This window comes from Mesoplodon bidens, assembly GCF_964165515.1.
Source record: "Mesoplodon bidens genome assembly, chromosome: 10".
Lineage (NCBI taxonomy): Eukaryota > Metazoa > Chordata > Mammalia > Artiodactyla > Ziphiidae > Mesoplodon > Mesoplodon bidens.
Window position 1 is genome coordinate 2,339,832 of NC_138172.1, and position 16,884 is coordinate 2,356,715.

The 16,884-nt window shown below is 61.1% G+C and overlaps 1 protein-coding gene across 3 annotated transcripts in view; it reads right to left on the reverse strand.

The window, feature by feature from the left end:
* IQSEC1 (IQ motif and Sec7 domain ArfGEF 1) overlaps positions 1-16,884 on the reverse strand; it is a 67,607-nt gene that overhangs the window by 26,191 nt on the left and 24,532 nt on the right. For all 3 annotated transcript variants that reach the window (XM_081245560.1, XM_081245559.1, XM_081245561.1), the window contains exons 2-3: positions 16,123-16,414; positions 10,282-11,528 (exon numbers count right to left, since the gene is read on the reverse strand). In XM_081245560.1, the coding sequence (XP_081101686.1) occupies positions 10,282-11,528; positions 16,123-16,414 (1,539 nt within the window). The remainder of the gene's footprint in view (positions 1-10,281; positions 11,529-16,122; positions 16,415-16,884) is intronic.

A 16,884-nucleotide genomic window follows, 5' to 3' on the forward strand; every position in this document is an offset into this window, starting at 1 on the left:
ACAGTGACAGGAGTGCTCAAGGAGCTTTTCGGTGGAGGCAACAGCGAATGCAAAGGCCCTGAGGTGGGAGTGGGTTTTGTAGGATCGAGGCCATGAGGCTGCTCCAGGGCTCAGAGTAGGGGCCCTGGGGGAGGGGCAGCGGGGCGGACAGGCCGCAGGGGCATCTGGCTCTCCTCTGAGTGGGATGAGAAGCCCGGCATGCTCTGAACAGGGCAGTGGAGGGACCTGAGTCCCCGTTTAAGAAGCTGCCTCTGGCTGTTGTACGGGAGCCCAGCTAGGAGACCCTCGCAGGCACGCCAGCACTGGTGCAGGAGTGGGGGAGGAGTGGCTGGCTCAGGACACCATCTGGGGGCAGCGATCACAACATATGCTAGTGAACCCGCGTGTGAGCCCGAGGACTCCAGCTCTTAGCCCGAGGCGAACGGGGCAGGAGCCACATCCACCTGGCACCCTTCACAAGATGCTGCAGGAGAGGAATGTGGACTGACCAGGCCACGACCAGAGACCAGGGGCTCCCAGCAAACTGAGAGGAAAGGTGCTGCGGCCAGAGGTACAGGCGGGGGCTCCAGGCTTGGGATGCGCGCGGCCAGCAAGGAGAGTGATCTCCCTGACCGTGGAGAGCCAGCACTGATGTCACTGATGTCACAGGCAGTCCCTGGCCCGCAGGATCTTGCTGGCCCCCAGCTGCTCCACGTGTACTCCGGGGCCCCTGCTGGGCAGGGGTCCTGGGTCCCCTGGCCCCTCACAGGGCTCCGTGCTGAGCGGAGCAGCCCAGATGTCCTGCGTGGGTAGGTCACACACTCAGTCTGTTGCTCACTCACAGCCCTGCCCGCCCCCTGGGGCACTGAGGGGCACTGGACGGGCTCAGGCCGAGGCAGGAGGGTGGAAGGCACGTCCTGTGGAGCTTTGAGATCCCCCAGAGAACCCAGGGGACCCCAGGGAAAGGAGCCTCTGCCCGCCTTGTCCCCGAGAGACTTGATGAGCGCAGCAGACCTGGCCAACACGCAGTGGACGCGGCAAGTGAACAGAGAAGTTCACTCAGCTGTGACAGAGCCCACCCGACAGGGCAGACGGGCTCGCCACCACCCCCAGCTGTGGCTCCCCCTTCCCTGCCTGCGAGCTTGAACGCGGCTCCAGGCCCTCAGGACTGAAGAGGTGCAGTCTGGGGCCCCGCTGACTGTGCACCCTCAGGGGCCAGCACGGGCCTGGCCCACATAGTGCATGTCCGACCAGAGAGACAGAACGTGCTGTGTCCGGGGTTGGGGCCAACGTGGCTCTGGGAGGGGCTGCTTTGGCCCGTGTTCCCAGGACTCTGCCCTAGAACCTTCAGGGCCCCCCAAGCCTGCCCCTCGCCCCTCATCCACTTCGCCATTCACCCCAGGCATCCATCCAGCGCCTGCTCTGGGTGGGTGCGGCACCAGCACACCTGTGGTCCAGACAAAGTCCCTGTCCTTGAACACACATCCTCGCTGGAGCGCGATGAACTCCCAGGAGAGACACTCACAGGCATGGCTCAGATCCCAGCTCCGCTCTCTGGCTGGGTGACCTCGGGCAAGTTACTTAACCTCCCTGTGCCTCAGCCTCCCCAGCTGGGTAGTGGGGACAGTGACAGTGCACACAGCAGAGTCACTGTGCAGATTAAATGAGTTAATGCCTCTAAGGCCTTGGAAAACAGGCTGGTTTTATGGCTGTTTAAGAAAAGGGTCAGCACTAGCACAGAGCTAAACTAAGGGGAAGACGTAGTGACCACAGAAGGCCTGGACTTCAGATGGATGGGGTGAGAAGGCACGGTCCAGAAAGGCCTCCTCAGGAAGGTAGCATTAAACCTGGAGCCAGGAAGAAGGTCCCTGGGGGCGGGAACGACCAACGCAAAAGCCTTACTGGACACGTAACAAAACGGGGGCACACCAAGGGGCGAAAGTGGTGCGGGGGTGGTGGTGGGATGAATTGAGAGAGTGGGATTGACATGTATACACTAATATGTATAAAATGGCTAACTAACAAGAACCTGCTGTATAAAAAAATAAATAAAATTCAAAAAAAAACCAAACAAACGGGGCACAGAAAGGCGGAGTGGCTGTGCACCGGGCTGTCCAGCGAGGGAGAGCCAGGTTCCTCCCCCTTTGCTCGTAGAAGCCCATGAAGTTCCACTCTACGCTCCCAGCCCAGGGCTGCAAATCTGCTCTGCCCACCTCTGCGCAGCCAGCTCTCCCCACCTCTCCGGGGTCCCCCGACGACTCCTTCTCTAGCTTTCTGGCCTCCACCCGACAGGACCAGCATCAACGCGGTGCACAGGCGACATTCTCACCACCTCCACCTGATGCGCTTCTGCATCCCGGGCCCCTGGGCCTCTGCACCCCACCCCCACTGCCCGTCTGCTGGGCCTGCGAGCAGCCTCTGCTGTCCCCAGGTCCAGCTTTTCTCATCAACTGTGCCAGGTGAGCACGTGCAGACCACAGTGGTGCTGCCCTCCTCGCATCTCTGTCCTCGAGCCTGAGCCCGGGGCTCTCGGGAGGCGGTTACTAGGAGGCCGGGCTCTGCACCTAAGGACCACCCACCTGCCAGAACCCCTCTCCTCCCAGCAGGGTCTGCCGGGGCCACAACGGCTCCTCCTGTCGCTTTCACTTGCTATAGCAGCTGAAGTGACATGGACGTGGGCGTCTGCCCGCACCCTGTCGGCCTCTGGATTTCCCACACCCTCCTCGAGCTCCGCCCCCTGACCCCACGGGCTGCCCATACTCCCAGCCTGGCCGGTCAGAGTGCTGCACCCCGCTGACCATGGCGAGCGGTTCAGAGGGTGCCCGCGGGAGCCTCTCTTCCTGCAGGGCTGCCATGAGGCTGGACCACGAGCCGGGACTGCTGGCTGCCCTCCTGCCCCGAGGGCGTGATCGTGGGGCACGGCCAAGAGATACCCAGTGGCTTTTCAGGTCCACGAACCAGTAAGGCCTCTCTGCTTGAACCAGTTTGATTGCATGCCCATCACTTCCAATGAAGAACGGCCTGATGCACACAGAGACCAACACGGGGTCTGCACAGACACCGCAGGGCCCGAGGATGCCCCGAGGTCGGAGGCCGAGCCCTCCCCGTGCTGTTCTCACTGGCCGCAGGGGCGAGGGATGGACTCACCCAGTTCAACACCCAGAGGCCCTGCACACCTGGACGTGCCCTTCAATTCTGGAATCTAGGCTCGAACCCCTCCTGCAGAGAAGCGGCCCCCTCCCATCGGCTCGCACACCTCCACGGCCAGCAAGCTCATCACCTCCCCACACTGCCTATTTTATCCAGCTCTGATTTTCACAAAGCTCTTTCTGATATTAGAAACCCAAGCTGAACGTGGCTGCCGGGGTCTTTTTTGCACTTATCCCAGAGACGAGGTGGAAGAATTACCCTCTGGCCCTCGTGCACTATTGGTGTGAACGTAAACTGGTGCAGCCACTGTGGAAAACAGTATGTACGTTCCTTAAAAAACCAAAAATAGACCTACTATATGATCCATCAATCCCACTCCTGGGCATATATCCAGACGAAACTGTAATTCGAAAAGATACATGCACCCCTATGTTTGTAGCAGCACTATTCACAATAGCCAACACGTGGAAACAACCTAAATGTCCATCGACAGAGGAGTGGATAAAGAAGATATGGTACATATATATACAACAGGATGTTAGCTGTAAAAAAGAATGAAACATTGCCATTTGCAGACCTAGAGATGATCATACTTAGTGAAGTAAGTCAGACAGAGAAAGAAAAATAGCACATGAAATCACTTATACGTGGAACCTAGGGAGTTCCCCACTGGTCCAGTGGTTAGGACTCCATGCTTCCACTGCAGGGGGGCTGTGTTCAATCCCTGGTCAGGGAACTTAAGATCCTGCAAACCGTGCGGCGTGGCCAAACATAAACAAATAAGTGGAACCTAAAAAATCATACAAATGAATCTATATACAGAACAGAAACAAACAGACATACTGTAGAAAACAAACTCATGATTACTAGGGGGAGGAGAGTGGGGGAGGGAGGGACAAATTAGGAGTATAGGATTAGTGGATACTGGGAGTTCCCTGGCAGTCCAGCGGTTAGGACTCAGCTCTTTCACTGCCATGGCCCCAGGTTCAATCCCTGGTCGGGGGACTAAGATCCTATAAGCCATGCAATGAGGCAAAAAAAAAAAAAAAGCAAAGAAAAGGATGAATGGATACAAATGCTATCCATAAAATAGATAAGCAACAAGGATTTACTGTAAAGCCCAGGGAATTATATTCAATATCTTTTAACAGCCTATAATGGAATATAATCTGAAAAAAAAAACAACTAAATCACTTTGCTGTATACCAACACAATATTATAAATCATCTACACTTCAGCTTAGAAAAAAGAGAAGGAACTGGCATGGCTGGAACAACCGTGGGGCCTGCCCCGCGCTGCCTTCCTGCCTGAGGCCCTCGGCACCAGCCAGCCCAGACCCGGGACAGCACTCTGAGGGTGGTGCGGGCTGGAGGAGTGGCTCACGTCAAGGGGAATAGGACCCTGATCTGCAAAGACCCAACTCAGAGTGCTCGTAAGAGAGCCACAGTCACTTAAATCGTCAGCATGTCCAGCACCAGCAGACGGCCCGGCACGGCCAGCACTTCTGGCTCTGCAGCCTCAAGCCAGCAGCTGGGGTCCCGCGGCTGGGCTCCCAGCAGCCACGCCTCCCAGGCCACCGTGAGGATTCGGCAAGATGCTGCACACGAAGTGCTCGGCACCAGCTGGCAACTTAACGCGCATCTACGCAGGCTGGCTGTCACCACTGTCCCCTTCACTAGTCACAACAAACGTAATGCACAAGGCGCACGGAATCGGGAGCCCAACCCAAGCTTTGCTGCTTACTGGGAGGCAGGCCAAGCCCCGAGCCCCGCGGATGTTGGAAGGGTGGAACCTCGGAGCACCCCAGCCTCGCGGTAGGGCTCTCTGTGGGCAGCGGACAGAGGGCCAGAGGAGCAGGCAGGCGGTGGCCCGGCGCTGGGCGGAGAAGACCTGCCTCCAAACCAAACACAGGCCCTGCGTGGGGAGGGACCTCGGAGGTCAGGTGAGCAGCTCCCTGACCGTCGGGAGTCCCGGCACACCAAGTAGTCTCCGAGGCCCGGCTTACGTGCTCCTCAGAGAAGAAGCCCTCACTCCCTTCCGAAGGCACCATTTCATCAGGGGCGGCTCTGGGGATGAGGACACTCGTCCAGAGTGGGGAGAGGGCTGGCCTGGCCCACGGTCACCTGGGCCCGCGCCCGAGGGCGAGAGGGAGGGGAGAAGGATGAGGTGAGGGGCACAGGAGCAAGGCCCTCCCTGGGCAAGCAGGTGACAGGCCCGGTAAGGTCCCCCTGGGTGCCCCTCTGGGCTGTGGGGTGCGGACCCCAGCTCCCACCACTGTGGCGGCCCCCCGCAAATATGCGGCTCCGCCCCCTGGACTCTCAGTGCATACGCGAGGCCCAGTTAGCGGGCGGGGCCGCGGAGGCCACGCTCCAGGCCGCAGTCCCTGCACTGGGCTTTATGAGGGTGTGTTCAGGGGCCAGGCAGCGGCGGCGTGAACCCCAGTCTGGCCATCCACCGACTGTGGGACCTCGGGCAAGCTACCTCTGGGCACCTCAGCTCACCCAAACTGTAAAGCGGGCTAGCGACGGTCCCCTCCCTACGGTCTCCCGTGAGCACGGTGGGCTTGTACGACAGCACCGGGCACGTGTCAGCGCACGCGGGCATCAGCCACTCCCCTGCTCCATGCTGCTCTGTCCGCTAAGCCACCTCCTGGGTCCTCTAAGGCCCGAGCCCCAGGCGCCCCGGCACTGGCTCTGGATGCAGGAGCCCCGCGGACCACAACAGCTGCCATCCGCTGCACCCTGGACAGCGGCTCCTGGTTTCACGGTCTCTAACCCTCACCAGGCCCTGGGGGGGCCAGGAACCTCACGACCAGTTTCTGGGCACAGCCGGCGAGGCTCAGGGTGCAGGGAGGTGCTGAGTCCCTGCAGCGGTAACGCTGAACTGGGGCTGAAACCCTCCTGCCTCGGCTCCCGGCCCCGGCCCGGTGCCCAGCACTGCGAGCTGGACGTGCAGTCCTGGAGCCTGGGAGGTGCATCTGGATTCCAGGCAGATGGCGGCAGCCTCCTCTGTGGCCCCGGGGACAGCCCCTCCCCACCAACCTGTTTCATTTCTCGGGTTTCATTTGTTTTCCCTCTCTCCTCCCCAGCCGGCTACTCAACCACTTTGGATCCAGCGTTCAGGCCCTCCACGTACCCCCTGGAGGGGGTGGGTGTCTGCGCTGGAAAGCTCCCTCCTGGGAGTGGGTGGGACCTGAGAACTGTTTGGAAGGCAGCCTGGGTGTGGGCCTGGGGAAGGGCTGGGGAGGGAGGGAAATGGTGGGGGGAGAGGAGATCCACAGGGAGAGCATGTGGAACAGAGGTGGGCAGTGGACAGGTGGGGGTGAGAGAAGGATGCCAGGAAGGGAAAGGACAGAGGCGGTAAGGTCGGGCCTCCCAGGGAGGGGCCCCGGCCTCGGGCAGCAGGCTGCTCAGTGTCCATCCTCGGCCAGCGGCTCCAGGGACTGCTCAGGGGCATCCGGCTCCCAGCTTTGCTAACCCTGCACAGGGCCTGGCCCTCTATCTACTCGGGTTGGACCGCCAGCCCTTTCTGGGCCTGGTGAGACTCGGGGGATGGCCGGTGGCCACAGCGCTGTGGTTGCGCCTTCAGTCCTCCAAACAACCCCCTAGGTGGACAACCAAGGCCGAGGAGGAGGAGGAGGAGACTGAGGACGGCCGGAGCTTGTAGCCGCACGACCTCCCAACACCTGCCCCGCACGCCACTCAGAGGAGCCAGCCTGCCACCTGCCCCTCTCTGCGTGCGAGACCCGCATCATCCAATGGCGGGCTGTGCAGCTGGGGGACCATCCTGGACCCGTGCTGCCAGGGACGCAGCCGCCAAGCACGTGTGGCCGGTGACCGCCTGCACTGCGGCTTGCCACCAGGGGAGCTGGATGGACTGTAGTTCCCTTCAATCTGAACTTAAACACCACCTGTGGCTGGACCTCACCTCTGTCCCTCGACTTGTAAAGGGGCGAGGTCACCCAAGCTCAAGGGGCTGCAGTGCAAAGTCCACCAGGAGTTTTCATGGTCTTAACGAGCTGACTCTGAAATCCATGAGGAAGAGAAACTACCAACAAGACCCAAGACCACTTTTTAAAAGAACAAAAGAGTGGTTTCTGTCCTAATAAAAAAAGCATATAAAACTGAAAGTCTGATGTGGGCAAAGGAACACACAGAGCCTCTACCCACTAGCGTGGAGTGTCGCAAGGGTCTTTATTCTGTTCAGGGCTGAGTCCAGGCCCCCTACACAGGGCCTGGCATGCAGCAGGTGTTCAATAAATATTTGCCAAGTGAACGAAAGGATCCAAGCACAGGCCCTGTTCACGTAGGAATAAGATGGGATTTCAAGTCAACAGAGAAAGGACAGACTACTCAGTACACCGTGTGCAGACCACCAGCTAATTTACAAAGAACTATAAAAACTACACCCCTCACCTTGTACCGTTCTCCAAACCAAAGGCCAGGTTAGAGTCCTAAAGGATATAAAACAAAACTAAGAAAGTCCTGAAGAAAATATTTTAAAACTGTATTATGACCTGGGGCGCAGCCTTTTAAAATAAAACATAAAAAAAACAAAGTAATAAACAAAGAGAACACTGATGAATTGATTACATATATACAAATATTGAATCATTATGTTGTATGCCTGAAACTATGTCACATGTCAATTTCACCTCGATAAAAAAATGCAAAAAAGGGCTTCCCTGGTGGAGCAGTGGTTGAGAGTCCGCCTGCCGATGCAGGGGACACGGGTTCGTGCCCCGGTCTGGGAAGATCCCACGTGCCGCGGAGCGGCTGGGCCCGTGAGCCATGGCTGATGAGCCTGCGCGTCCGGAGCCTGTGCTTTGCAGCGGGAGAGGCCACAACAATGAGAGGCCCGTGTACCGCAAAAAAAAAAAAAAAAAAAAAAAAAAAAAAAATGCAAAAAAAATTAGTAACTTCTGTTAGACCAACAAAGCATACACAGAGTTAAAAGATATATAATTAAAAACCACTGAACTGTACACTTTATAAGGGTGAATTTTATGGTCTGTGAATTCTATTTCAGAAGTTTAAAAAAAAAAAAAAAGGCCAGTGACAGACAGGAAGAAAATATTTGTAATTACAAAGGATTAGTATCCACAATATATAAAGAACCACTAGTAAATCAAAATGAGAAATAACAGAAAAATGGGCAAAAGATAGGAACAGGCATTTTGTAGAAGAAAAAACCCAAATGGCCGAAAGACACACATACAGATGCTGCATCTTAGGAGCAGGCAGAGAAATCCAAATTGAAACATAGAGACACTATTTCTACGCTTTGATTGGGGTGGGAAACAAGGCTGAGTGCTGTCCAGCGTGCAGGGAAACGGGCCCTCCAGATCCAGCTGCAGGCTCTGCTTCAATGGACAACACGCCCACGTGAGCCCCAAACACCGCCTCCTCCAGCTATCCCCTTCCCCAGAGACACGGGAGCGTGTGGGAGGGGCAGACCCACGGTCCCTGTCATGTGGTTGGTGACTGTGAAAACACGGGAGCGAGGGGCCAGACCACCCTGGAGAGCCGCACGTGGACCCCACATAGCAGCACAGAGACCAGGTGGCCCGCGGCAGCAATGGGAAGAGCCTCCAACAGCAAACCGCGTGGCAGCATTGCAGGGGGGCAGTGTGTATGGCCTGGGCCCAGGTAACGCCAACAGGCGCCACGGGGGTAGCAGAGAGGCTCGGGCCCAGCTCGCCACACGTCTGGCGCTGCAGAGCATCCTGTACACCCGCTCATCTCCAACTCACACTCCGTGAGGTGGACACTATTGGGCTCAGCGCCACCATGCAGATGAAGCCGCCATGGCAGAGACCGAGCTGCCCAGGGACACACAGGAAGTGTGAGGACTGGGGTCTGCACCCAGGCAGCCTGGCCTGGAGCCGCGCTCTGGACCACACATGCACAGAAACCCTAGCTGGAAGGCTTTCAACTTCTACGCAGAGTGGAGAGTGTATTCAAGCGTTACAGGTGTAATTAAAAACTAACAGAGCCAGAAAGAATCTACAGAGACCAAGGCTGCCCGGGTGAGGGATGCAGCTTTTTCTGGCCTCCACCCGTCCACCCAGCTGGGACTCCCACGTCAGGACACAACGTCTGCCAGGGACGAGGGAACCTTGGGCACTGGGGGAGCCCCCAGGTCATCCCAGCCTCCCCCAAGAGGGTCCGAGATGATGCAGGAACTGGCTGTGCCTGGAAGCAGGTGGGGGCAGGCTTTCGGGACCGACCTCAGGATGGGCTTGGCAGTTCATGACCTCCCCGTTCAGCGCGCTGTTCTGGCCACGGACTGCGTGGCAGTGGGACTGGTCCTCACATGCAGATGGAGTCTCAGGAGAGCACCCCTGGCAGATGTGACGGGTCCAAGACTCTTAGTCCTTAGCTGATCGAGAACCCCTAGCGGCTCCTGTGGGACCGCACAGTTCCCCCATACCCGCCCTTCAGGATGGGTCTCTCTGAGTCCCCCACCCGGCACTGCCAGTTGCACCAGGGATGGCTCAGAAGTGCCCCCAAGACTCTCCACCCCCGTCTAGCAGAGGAAGTGGGGAGCAGGGAAGCACAGTGGACAGGCGTCAGTAGCCACCAAGCAGGCTGGCCACACCCCCTCCATGTCCCCCTCCCTGGAGAAGCCAGCGCCAGGCCGGCATCTGGTGACCCCAAATCCAGAGGCCCGGTGGATGAAGTGAGGAGAAATCCGAGGTTTAACAACCAGAGCCGCCAGTGCCCCCTCCGAGGGACTGCTCAGCCCGCCTGCCCTTCCACTTGCTATTTTCAGCCGTGCTAAGAATAGTGAGCTTTAAATACCAGCCTCCTGCCCCAGACCTGCTCTCACGGCTGCCCCGACGGTGCCTTGCCAGAACGCAGTGTGGCGGCCACGCCACGGACCCAACGTACAATCTCCCAGAGGGTGTAGGGCCTACCAGCGCCCTGCTCCCGGGTGCAGGCCCGAGTCCAGGCTGCACGGACACGCGCACGGCCCTGCACCCGGGCCGCCCCTGCTCAAAGACCCCCGTGCCCGCACCACCCAGGGCCAGACGCTGGGGCCAGTGCGGTACAGCAGGCGGTACAGCAGGCACCACACCATGCACCCCCCCGACCCCCACCCCGGAGCCGCCCCTCATCCCGCCCGGGACGCCAGCGGCCGGGGACTCACTTGTTGAAGAGGTTGAGGCCGATGCGGTAGTGCCGCCGGCGGATGATGTCGTTGCTGAAGGTGGGCGAGTCCCAGCTGTTGCGGGTCTCCTTGTGGTAGGTCTGCTTGCTGAGCGTCTGCTCGCGCAGGCTGTCGCGGGACGAAGACTCGGAGCTGCAGTTGATGGTGTCATTGGAGTTGGATGTGCTGTTCAGGCTGTCGTTGTCCCCATCCGAGTAGTCCGACTCGGACTTGCTCTGCCTGTTGGCCGAGCCGTTGATGGCCAGGTGGCCATCCAGGGGTCTGGGCGCCCGGGCCCGCGGCTCCGGCTCCTCCCGGGGGAGGCCCCTGGGGGGCCCATGGGGGCCGTGCTTGGGGCTGCCCTGCGGCCCGCCCAGGCCGCGCTCGTAGGCGCTCTGCCTCTTAAGCGAGCTGCGGTCCGAGCGGTCGCTGAGGTCCACGGAGCTGTCGCTGGGCGGCTCGATGGTGAGCAGTGGGAGGTGCTCCCCGCGCAGCCGCGGCTCCTGTGGCCCCAGCGAGGGCGTGCTCCGGCAGCTGGTGTCCGTGTCCCCCTTGTCGTCCTTGTGGGCCAGGGCCCAGTAGTCCTGGGCAACACTCCCGGGCCGCAGCCGCAGGTCCGACTCGGCGCTGGACGGCCGGCGGCCCGCCTGCATCGGGGGCAGGGGTGGCGACAGCTCCTCCTCGTCGATGTACAGGGTGACGTCGCTGTACGAGGCGGTCATCTCGTCCAGCTGGCGGTGCTCGGAGCCGTGCAGGGCCGGCGAGGGCTCGGCGTCCCGGGTCCGCCCCGCGTCGGGCACGGGGGCCCCCTCGGTGTGCAGGCTGCGGCAGTTGAGCGCGTCATCAATGGACTCGGCCAGAGACTTCACCTGCCGTGAGAAGGCGTCCTCCAGCTCCGTGATGGCATCCGCGAAGTCGCCAGCCGGGGCAGGGGCCTGGAGGGCAGGCGGCGGGCCCAGGTCTCCGCACTCGGCCGGCACCAGGGCCTCCAGCGGGGCACCCTTGTCGGTCACTGAGACCTGCTTGCCCTCGAAGTAGGAGCTGTGCACCTTCTCGGGCCCCTCGAAGGAGAACTGCATCCTCATGTTGGACAGCACGATGCGGCGCGACATGCGGTTCTCGGACATGGAGCTGCGCAGCCGCTCAAAGTTCTTGTTCATCTGGTACTGGCGGAAGGCTGTCTGGATGGTGCGGGCCGCATGGCGGGTCACGAGGCGGCCCCCATACTTCCGTTCTAGCATCTCCACCTGCGGGGGAAGGAGAGGAGCGTGAGGAAGGCCCAGGAGGCCCAGCGCGTCCCAGGGGTCAGACCCAGTTAAAGCAAGTGTTCCCTGCAGGACTTCTCAGAACCTTTAAAGGGTGGTGGTTTCCCAAAGTTCTCTGGCCACAGTAGCCTTTGGCCCTGGTGTACCTGGGGCATGCAGTTGAATGAGACTTGAAGGTGGTGGAAGAGGTGCAGGCAGTGCCTCCAGAGAGAGGAAGCCCGCGGCAGGTGCAGGTTAAGAGACCAGCCTGAGGGGCTTCGCTGGAGGCCCAGTGGTTAAGAATCCGCCTCCCAATGCAGGGGACGCGGGTTCCATCTCTGGTCAGGGAACTAAGATCCCACACGCCGCAGGGCAACGAAGCCCACGCGCCGCAACTACTGAGCCCGCACGCCACAACTAGAGAGAAGCCCACGCGCTGCAATGAGGAGCCTGTGCACTGCAGCAGAGGATCCCGCACACCGCAAGGAAGATCCCACGTGACGCAACTAAAACCCGACGCAGCCAAAAATAATAAATAAATAAAAGTGAGAGACGGGCCCGAGACCCGAGCAGGCCCTGTGTGCTGAGCACTGGCTGCAGGCCTCCAGCCTCGCTTCTGCCTGCGGCACTGCCCGAGGGCCTGGGTCTAGTCCTGGCCCTGCCCTTGGCAGTGGAGTGACTGTGAGAAGCCTTGGACCCTACGGTTGCTCAGTCCCATCAGACGGACCTCGCAGGGCAGCGGTGGGCACAGGTGAGACAGGCCCTCGGCACATGCCAGCATGGGGCTGAGGAGGTGCAGGACCCTCAGCTGCACTACTGGGAGGTGTAGACAGTTTGTGGGGGGCCCCAAGTCCCCTCCCTAACGGATGGGGAAACTGAGGCCCAGAAAAGAGGCCCAGCACACCCCTGGAGGCCTCCAGACACGGAGCAGGCTCTGTGAGCCTGGCAATGGGGCCGGGCTGCAGGCAGGCAGGGGCGCTGGGACTCCCGTGTGCCACGTGGGCCTGTGAAGTCCTAGGCTCACGCCGGCCAAGGACTACGGACAGCCCCCGAGGGCCGCTCCCCGTGCCTGCTTCCCGAGTGAGGCCAGAGCCCGCTCTTCGGAACCCGGGAAAGCCCAGGATAAGGAGCTGGCTGGTTGGCCAAGCCGAGCCCTTGGGTGCTGGGCAGAGTGGCTCCTGATGTGGGTGGAGAGGCCTCGGGTCCCTGGGAGTGAGGCGTGCTCACATCCCGAGGGGGCAGAGCTGTGTGCTCCACGCGGGCGCCACGCCCACGCCGGTGGCAGGGGGACAAGGTCCCCACTCTTAAGAGGCCAAGGCCGTCGGGAACAGAGGCACACGCGTCCCTGAGCAAACCGCAGGCCGTGGCTGAGTGCGGCAGAGGGCTGCTCAGAGCCGCCCGAGGGTGGGTGGGAAGGGGGAGGGGGCTCCGAGCCTCACTCAGGACTCAGGGTGGGTCCTGGCCTCCCTGAGGGATGCCAGCTCCCCCCCACCACCCCCACCGACACAGACGTGCAGCTCTCTGGGGCCCACAGAAGGGGGAGCGGCAGGCGAGGGGGAGCGGCAGGCGGTGCGGAGCGGCCCCTCGCACGAGAGGAGTTGGGGGGCAGGGTGAGGATCAAAAGACTTTTCAAACCGGCCCTGGAGTCAGCCAGGGCGGGTCTGTTTTTCCTCTCGCCCTGAAGTTACTGAAAGGCATCCAAAGAGATGACCTCACTTCCGCATCTGTGAGCAGCGTCTGTTTTCTGGGTTTGGAGTGGAGCTCTGAAAGCCCACGGCGCCGACAAAGGGCCCACGGCTGAGCTCTGGGAAGCCTCTCCTCTCTGCCCTCCAAGGCCTGGGCTCCGGGCCCCTCGGGTGGGGAGGAGGGGCACCGCACAGGTCAGAGTGCGCTCCACGGCCCCTTCTCTCCTTCTGACTGGATCTCGCGAACCCAGGAGTGACACTCCTGGCCTGAGACCGTCCCCCAAGTCTGGGTGGGGACAGGAGGGACTTCGGGAAGGCAGACGTGGGCTCTGTGCCGCGTCGTCAAAGCCCCCTCAGCCCCTCCTACCGGCCTCCCCCCAGGGGACACACAGACCCAGGCCCGCTCTCACTCAGCTCCCGGGCCCACGGTGGCCATTCATTCTTCCTTCCGGGCCAGAACCAACCCAAGGCCCAGTCTGAACGCTCACTGGGGGTGCAGGGCAGGGACCCCAACCCGTCTGTGCTGGCCTGCTGGGCATCACCCTCACCTGACACAGCGTCTGGTCTGCAGAGGGACCCCAGGAAGCCCCCCGACCCCGGCAGAGGGGGACAGAGGCTCTGACAAGTGATGGGACGAGGAGCCGAGAGGCTCACCCTCCCACAAAGCAGAACTGCCGCCCTTGCCAACTCAGGCCTCCTGCTCAGACACGAAACTGCCAGGAGGTGCGGAGGCTGAGGGCCAGCGGACACTGCTTGACCCTGCACTGGGCTCCTTCCACTAAAATGGGGCTTTGCGCCACCCAGACTCTACCCGCTCATGGAACCGGGCACCCTACCTTCGTCTGGAAACTCCTGGGTCATCTGTTCTGTTCCTATTTTCACCCTGCCTGCCAGGAGGCTCAGCAGAGAGTCGAATGCTCAGTGGCCCTCAGCATCACCTCCCCACCCCTCCCCTCTTCCCGGCCATCCTTCCCGCCAAGTGGTTCTGCCTCTGGCCTTCGTGCATGCTGTTACCTCTTCCTGGAAGACCCCGTCCTCAAACACCCCATTCTGACACCACCTTGGAGAGGGTTGCCCGCACCTCATCCAAGCTGTCTCCTCCCACAGGCGCTCGGCTTCTCTCCCCTCTTTCTTCATCCCCAGAGTTTGTATCACGCTCTGGAATTAACCTGTGTCTTTACTGTTAACCTGTCTCTGGACCACAGCGTCTGCTTGAGGGCTGGGGCCGTACCCTGTCCCCTGGTGACTCCCCGGCGCCCAGCATGGGGTCTGGCACACGGTGGGCATCGGGCTAATGTGTGAGGGATGAAAATGAACAGCTGTGGCCACACTGAGGCTGCAAGAAGCATATGATTACCTCTACAGGCCTCTCTGAAGTTTTCACCTTTCTCATTTCTATTTTAATGGTCCTGCTGCAAATATTTGTTACTATAAACTGTTTTTGATCCACTTTGGATATGGGTGAAACTGATAAATGGAACAGAGGCACCTGCCGTGGGCCTGGCCATGAGGCCACGTGCCACGAGGCCAGGGTTCTGTTTGCTCCCAAATATTTGCCTGACGGGGATCATCTGCTTCGGGCTTGGCCACTTGCGGGCCCCACCCCCTGTCGGTCCCAACTCACAGGCAGACAATGAAGACCAGGGCAGGTAGGCAGGGCTGTCCACAAGGTCACAGGGCAGCACCAAGGACAGGGAGAGGGGGCCGGTACGGACTGTGTCGGTGGAAGACCCGCCCTGGGCAGTACCCACACACCACACTGCTCCCCGCAGAAGTCTGGGGCTACACCAGGCCCAGACCTCTGCTCTGTAAGAGACAAACAGTTAGACTGGGGAGCAAACAGAGGGTCCAGGCCAGGGTAGGTGTGGGAGGTGAGAGGGCAAGGTGACTTCTGCAACCTGGTGTCTGAGGGGCTGCCGGGCAGGTCCTGCAGCCAGGCCGGGGCAGAGGCAGCCGCCTGGGCTCACAAGGAGACTGCCCACAGCTCAGTGCACAGGAGCTGGGGACAGCGACAGGCAGGCCGGCCCCGCACGCTGGCACAGCTGCTTCTGGCAGCCTAGGGGTGCTCCTGAAGCGTGGAGCTTTCTGTCAGAGGTTCACACAAGAATTCTCAGTAAAGTGCCTACTACGTGCCTGCACTCTGAGGGGCTGGGAGTGAGAAGCCTCCGTCCCCTCACGAGCTCTCACTCCCTCTGCCCCCCACCTGCCACCCAGCCGGGACCCCTCCCCTCTCTCCCATCAACCTAAGACGCCAAGCGGGCAGGCCATGCGCGCCCGTTGCTCTGTACACACGTGCCAGCCCCACCGTGGGTCTGGGCCAAGGCTCCGGGGAGGAAGGGCAACCTGCAAGGAGGCGATTGCCCCCAGGACACGGGGCTGTACACTGAGGGGTGGAATGAACAGCCTGGCCTCACTGGCTGGGGATGGGCTCGCTGTTCGGTTCTGAGCACGTGCTCTTTCTGTGGTGAACTGACCGCCCCCTCCTCGAGGGCCCCTCCTGCACACCTCCCGAGGTTCAGCTCTCTCCTGGATCCCAGGACATCAATGGCCACCACGGAACCCACACGCACTGGGCACCAGGTCCTGACACCCAGCGTGGGCCCCGGAGCCCAGTGAGGAGGGCTGTGAACCGGGCAGAGGCCTAGGCCAGACAGGAACGTCCCAACAGGAACGTCCCACATCGGCTCCTTCCCTTGGAGCCCTCCACGTGTCAGGAGGAGCCAGCCCGGGCTGGGGCTGAGGCAGAGGCCACGTCCGCGGGGAACGGCCCCTGCCTTGGCGCGGCTGTGGAGCACAGGGGGCCCCCCGCGGCCCTGGGCGGCCCCGGCAAAGGGCCGCGTCATCCGAGGCCGCGCAGGCACCGCAGCCTCCCCCAACCCCCAACGCCTCTCCCCGCGTGGCCGGCCGCCTACCTGCTTGTCCTGCAGGTCGGAGGAGAGCTCATAGCTCTCGGAGAGGGACCGTGAGCGCTTGATAGCTTCCTCCTCGGCCTGCTTGCGCAGGATGGAGGTCGAGTGCTGCAGCTTGGGCCTCCGCGTGCGCTGCTGCCCGGGCGGCCCCGCGTACAGCCCATAGGCGCCCCCTGGCGCGTGCTCGGAGTGGTCCGGGCCCAGGCCGGCGCCGGGCGCCGAGGGGCCCTGGTGGTAGGCGGAGGGGCTGTCCAGCGACGTGCCAGTCTCGCTGCTGGGGGCCTCGCCCTCGACACTGCAGAGAGAGGACAGGCCTCCGGTGAGCGGGAAACCAGAGCCCAGGGCCCCGCAGGCATCCCCCCGTCCTCCTACAGGTGGTCTCCAGGGGCGGCCGAGGCCGAGGGCCGTGACCCTCGCCGCCCCTTGCGGTGATTCTACTTTCTCTGTACAGCTCGCCCCTCCTCACAGCCAACACCCCTCCCTGAAGGACCCTGTTCACTGTGCGTCTCCCACGGGAAGGTCGGCCCCGTGGGTCCACTGACGAGCCCAGGACCTCGTGCGGGCCCGGCCCAGAGCAAGTGCCTAGTGACATTCACTGCTGGACAGCGGGTCCCATCCCCTCCTCCCTCACCCCCACTGCCGGCTTCAAGTAAACCACCCTTTTTTTAAAAAAAAAAAAAACAATAATTAACAATGGGGGAGTCAGGCATTGTGCTGGTGTTTGTTATGGGCTGAACTGGTCCCTCCCCACCAACATTAGCATAC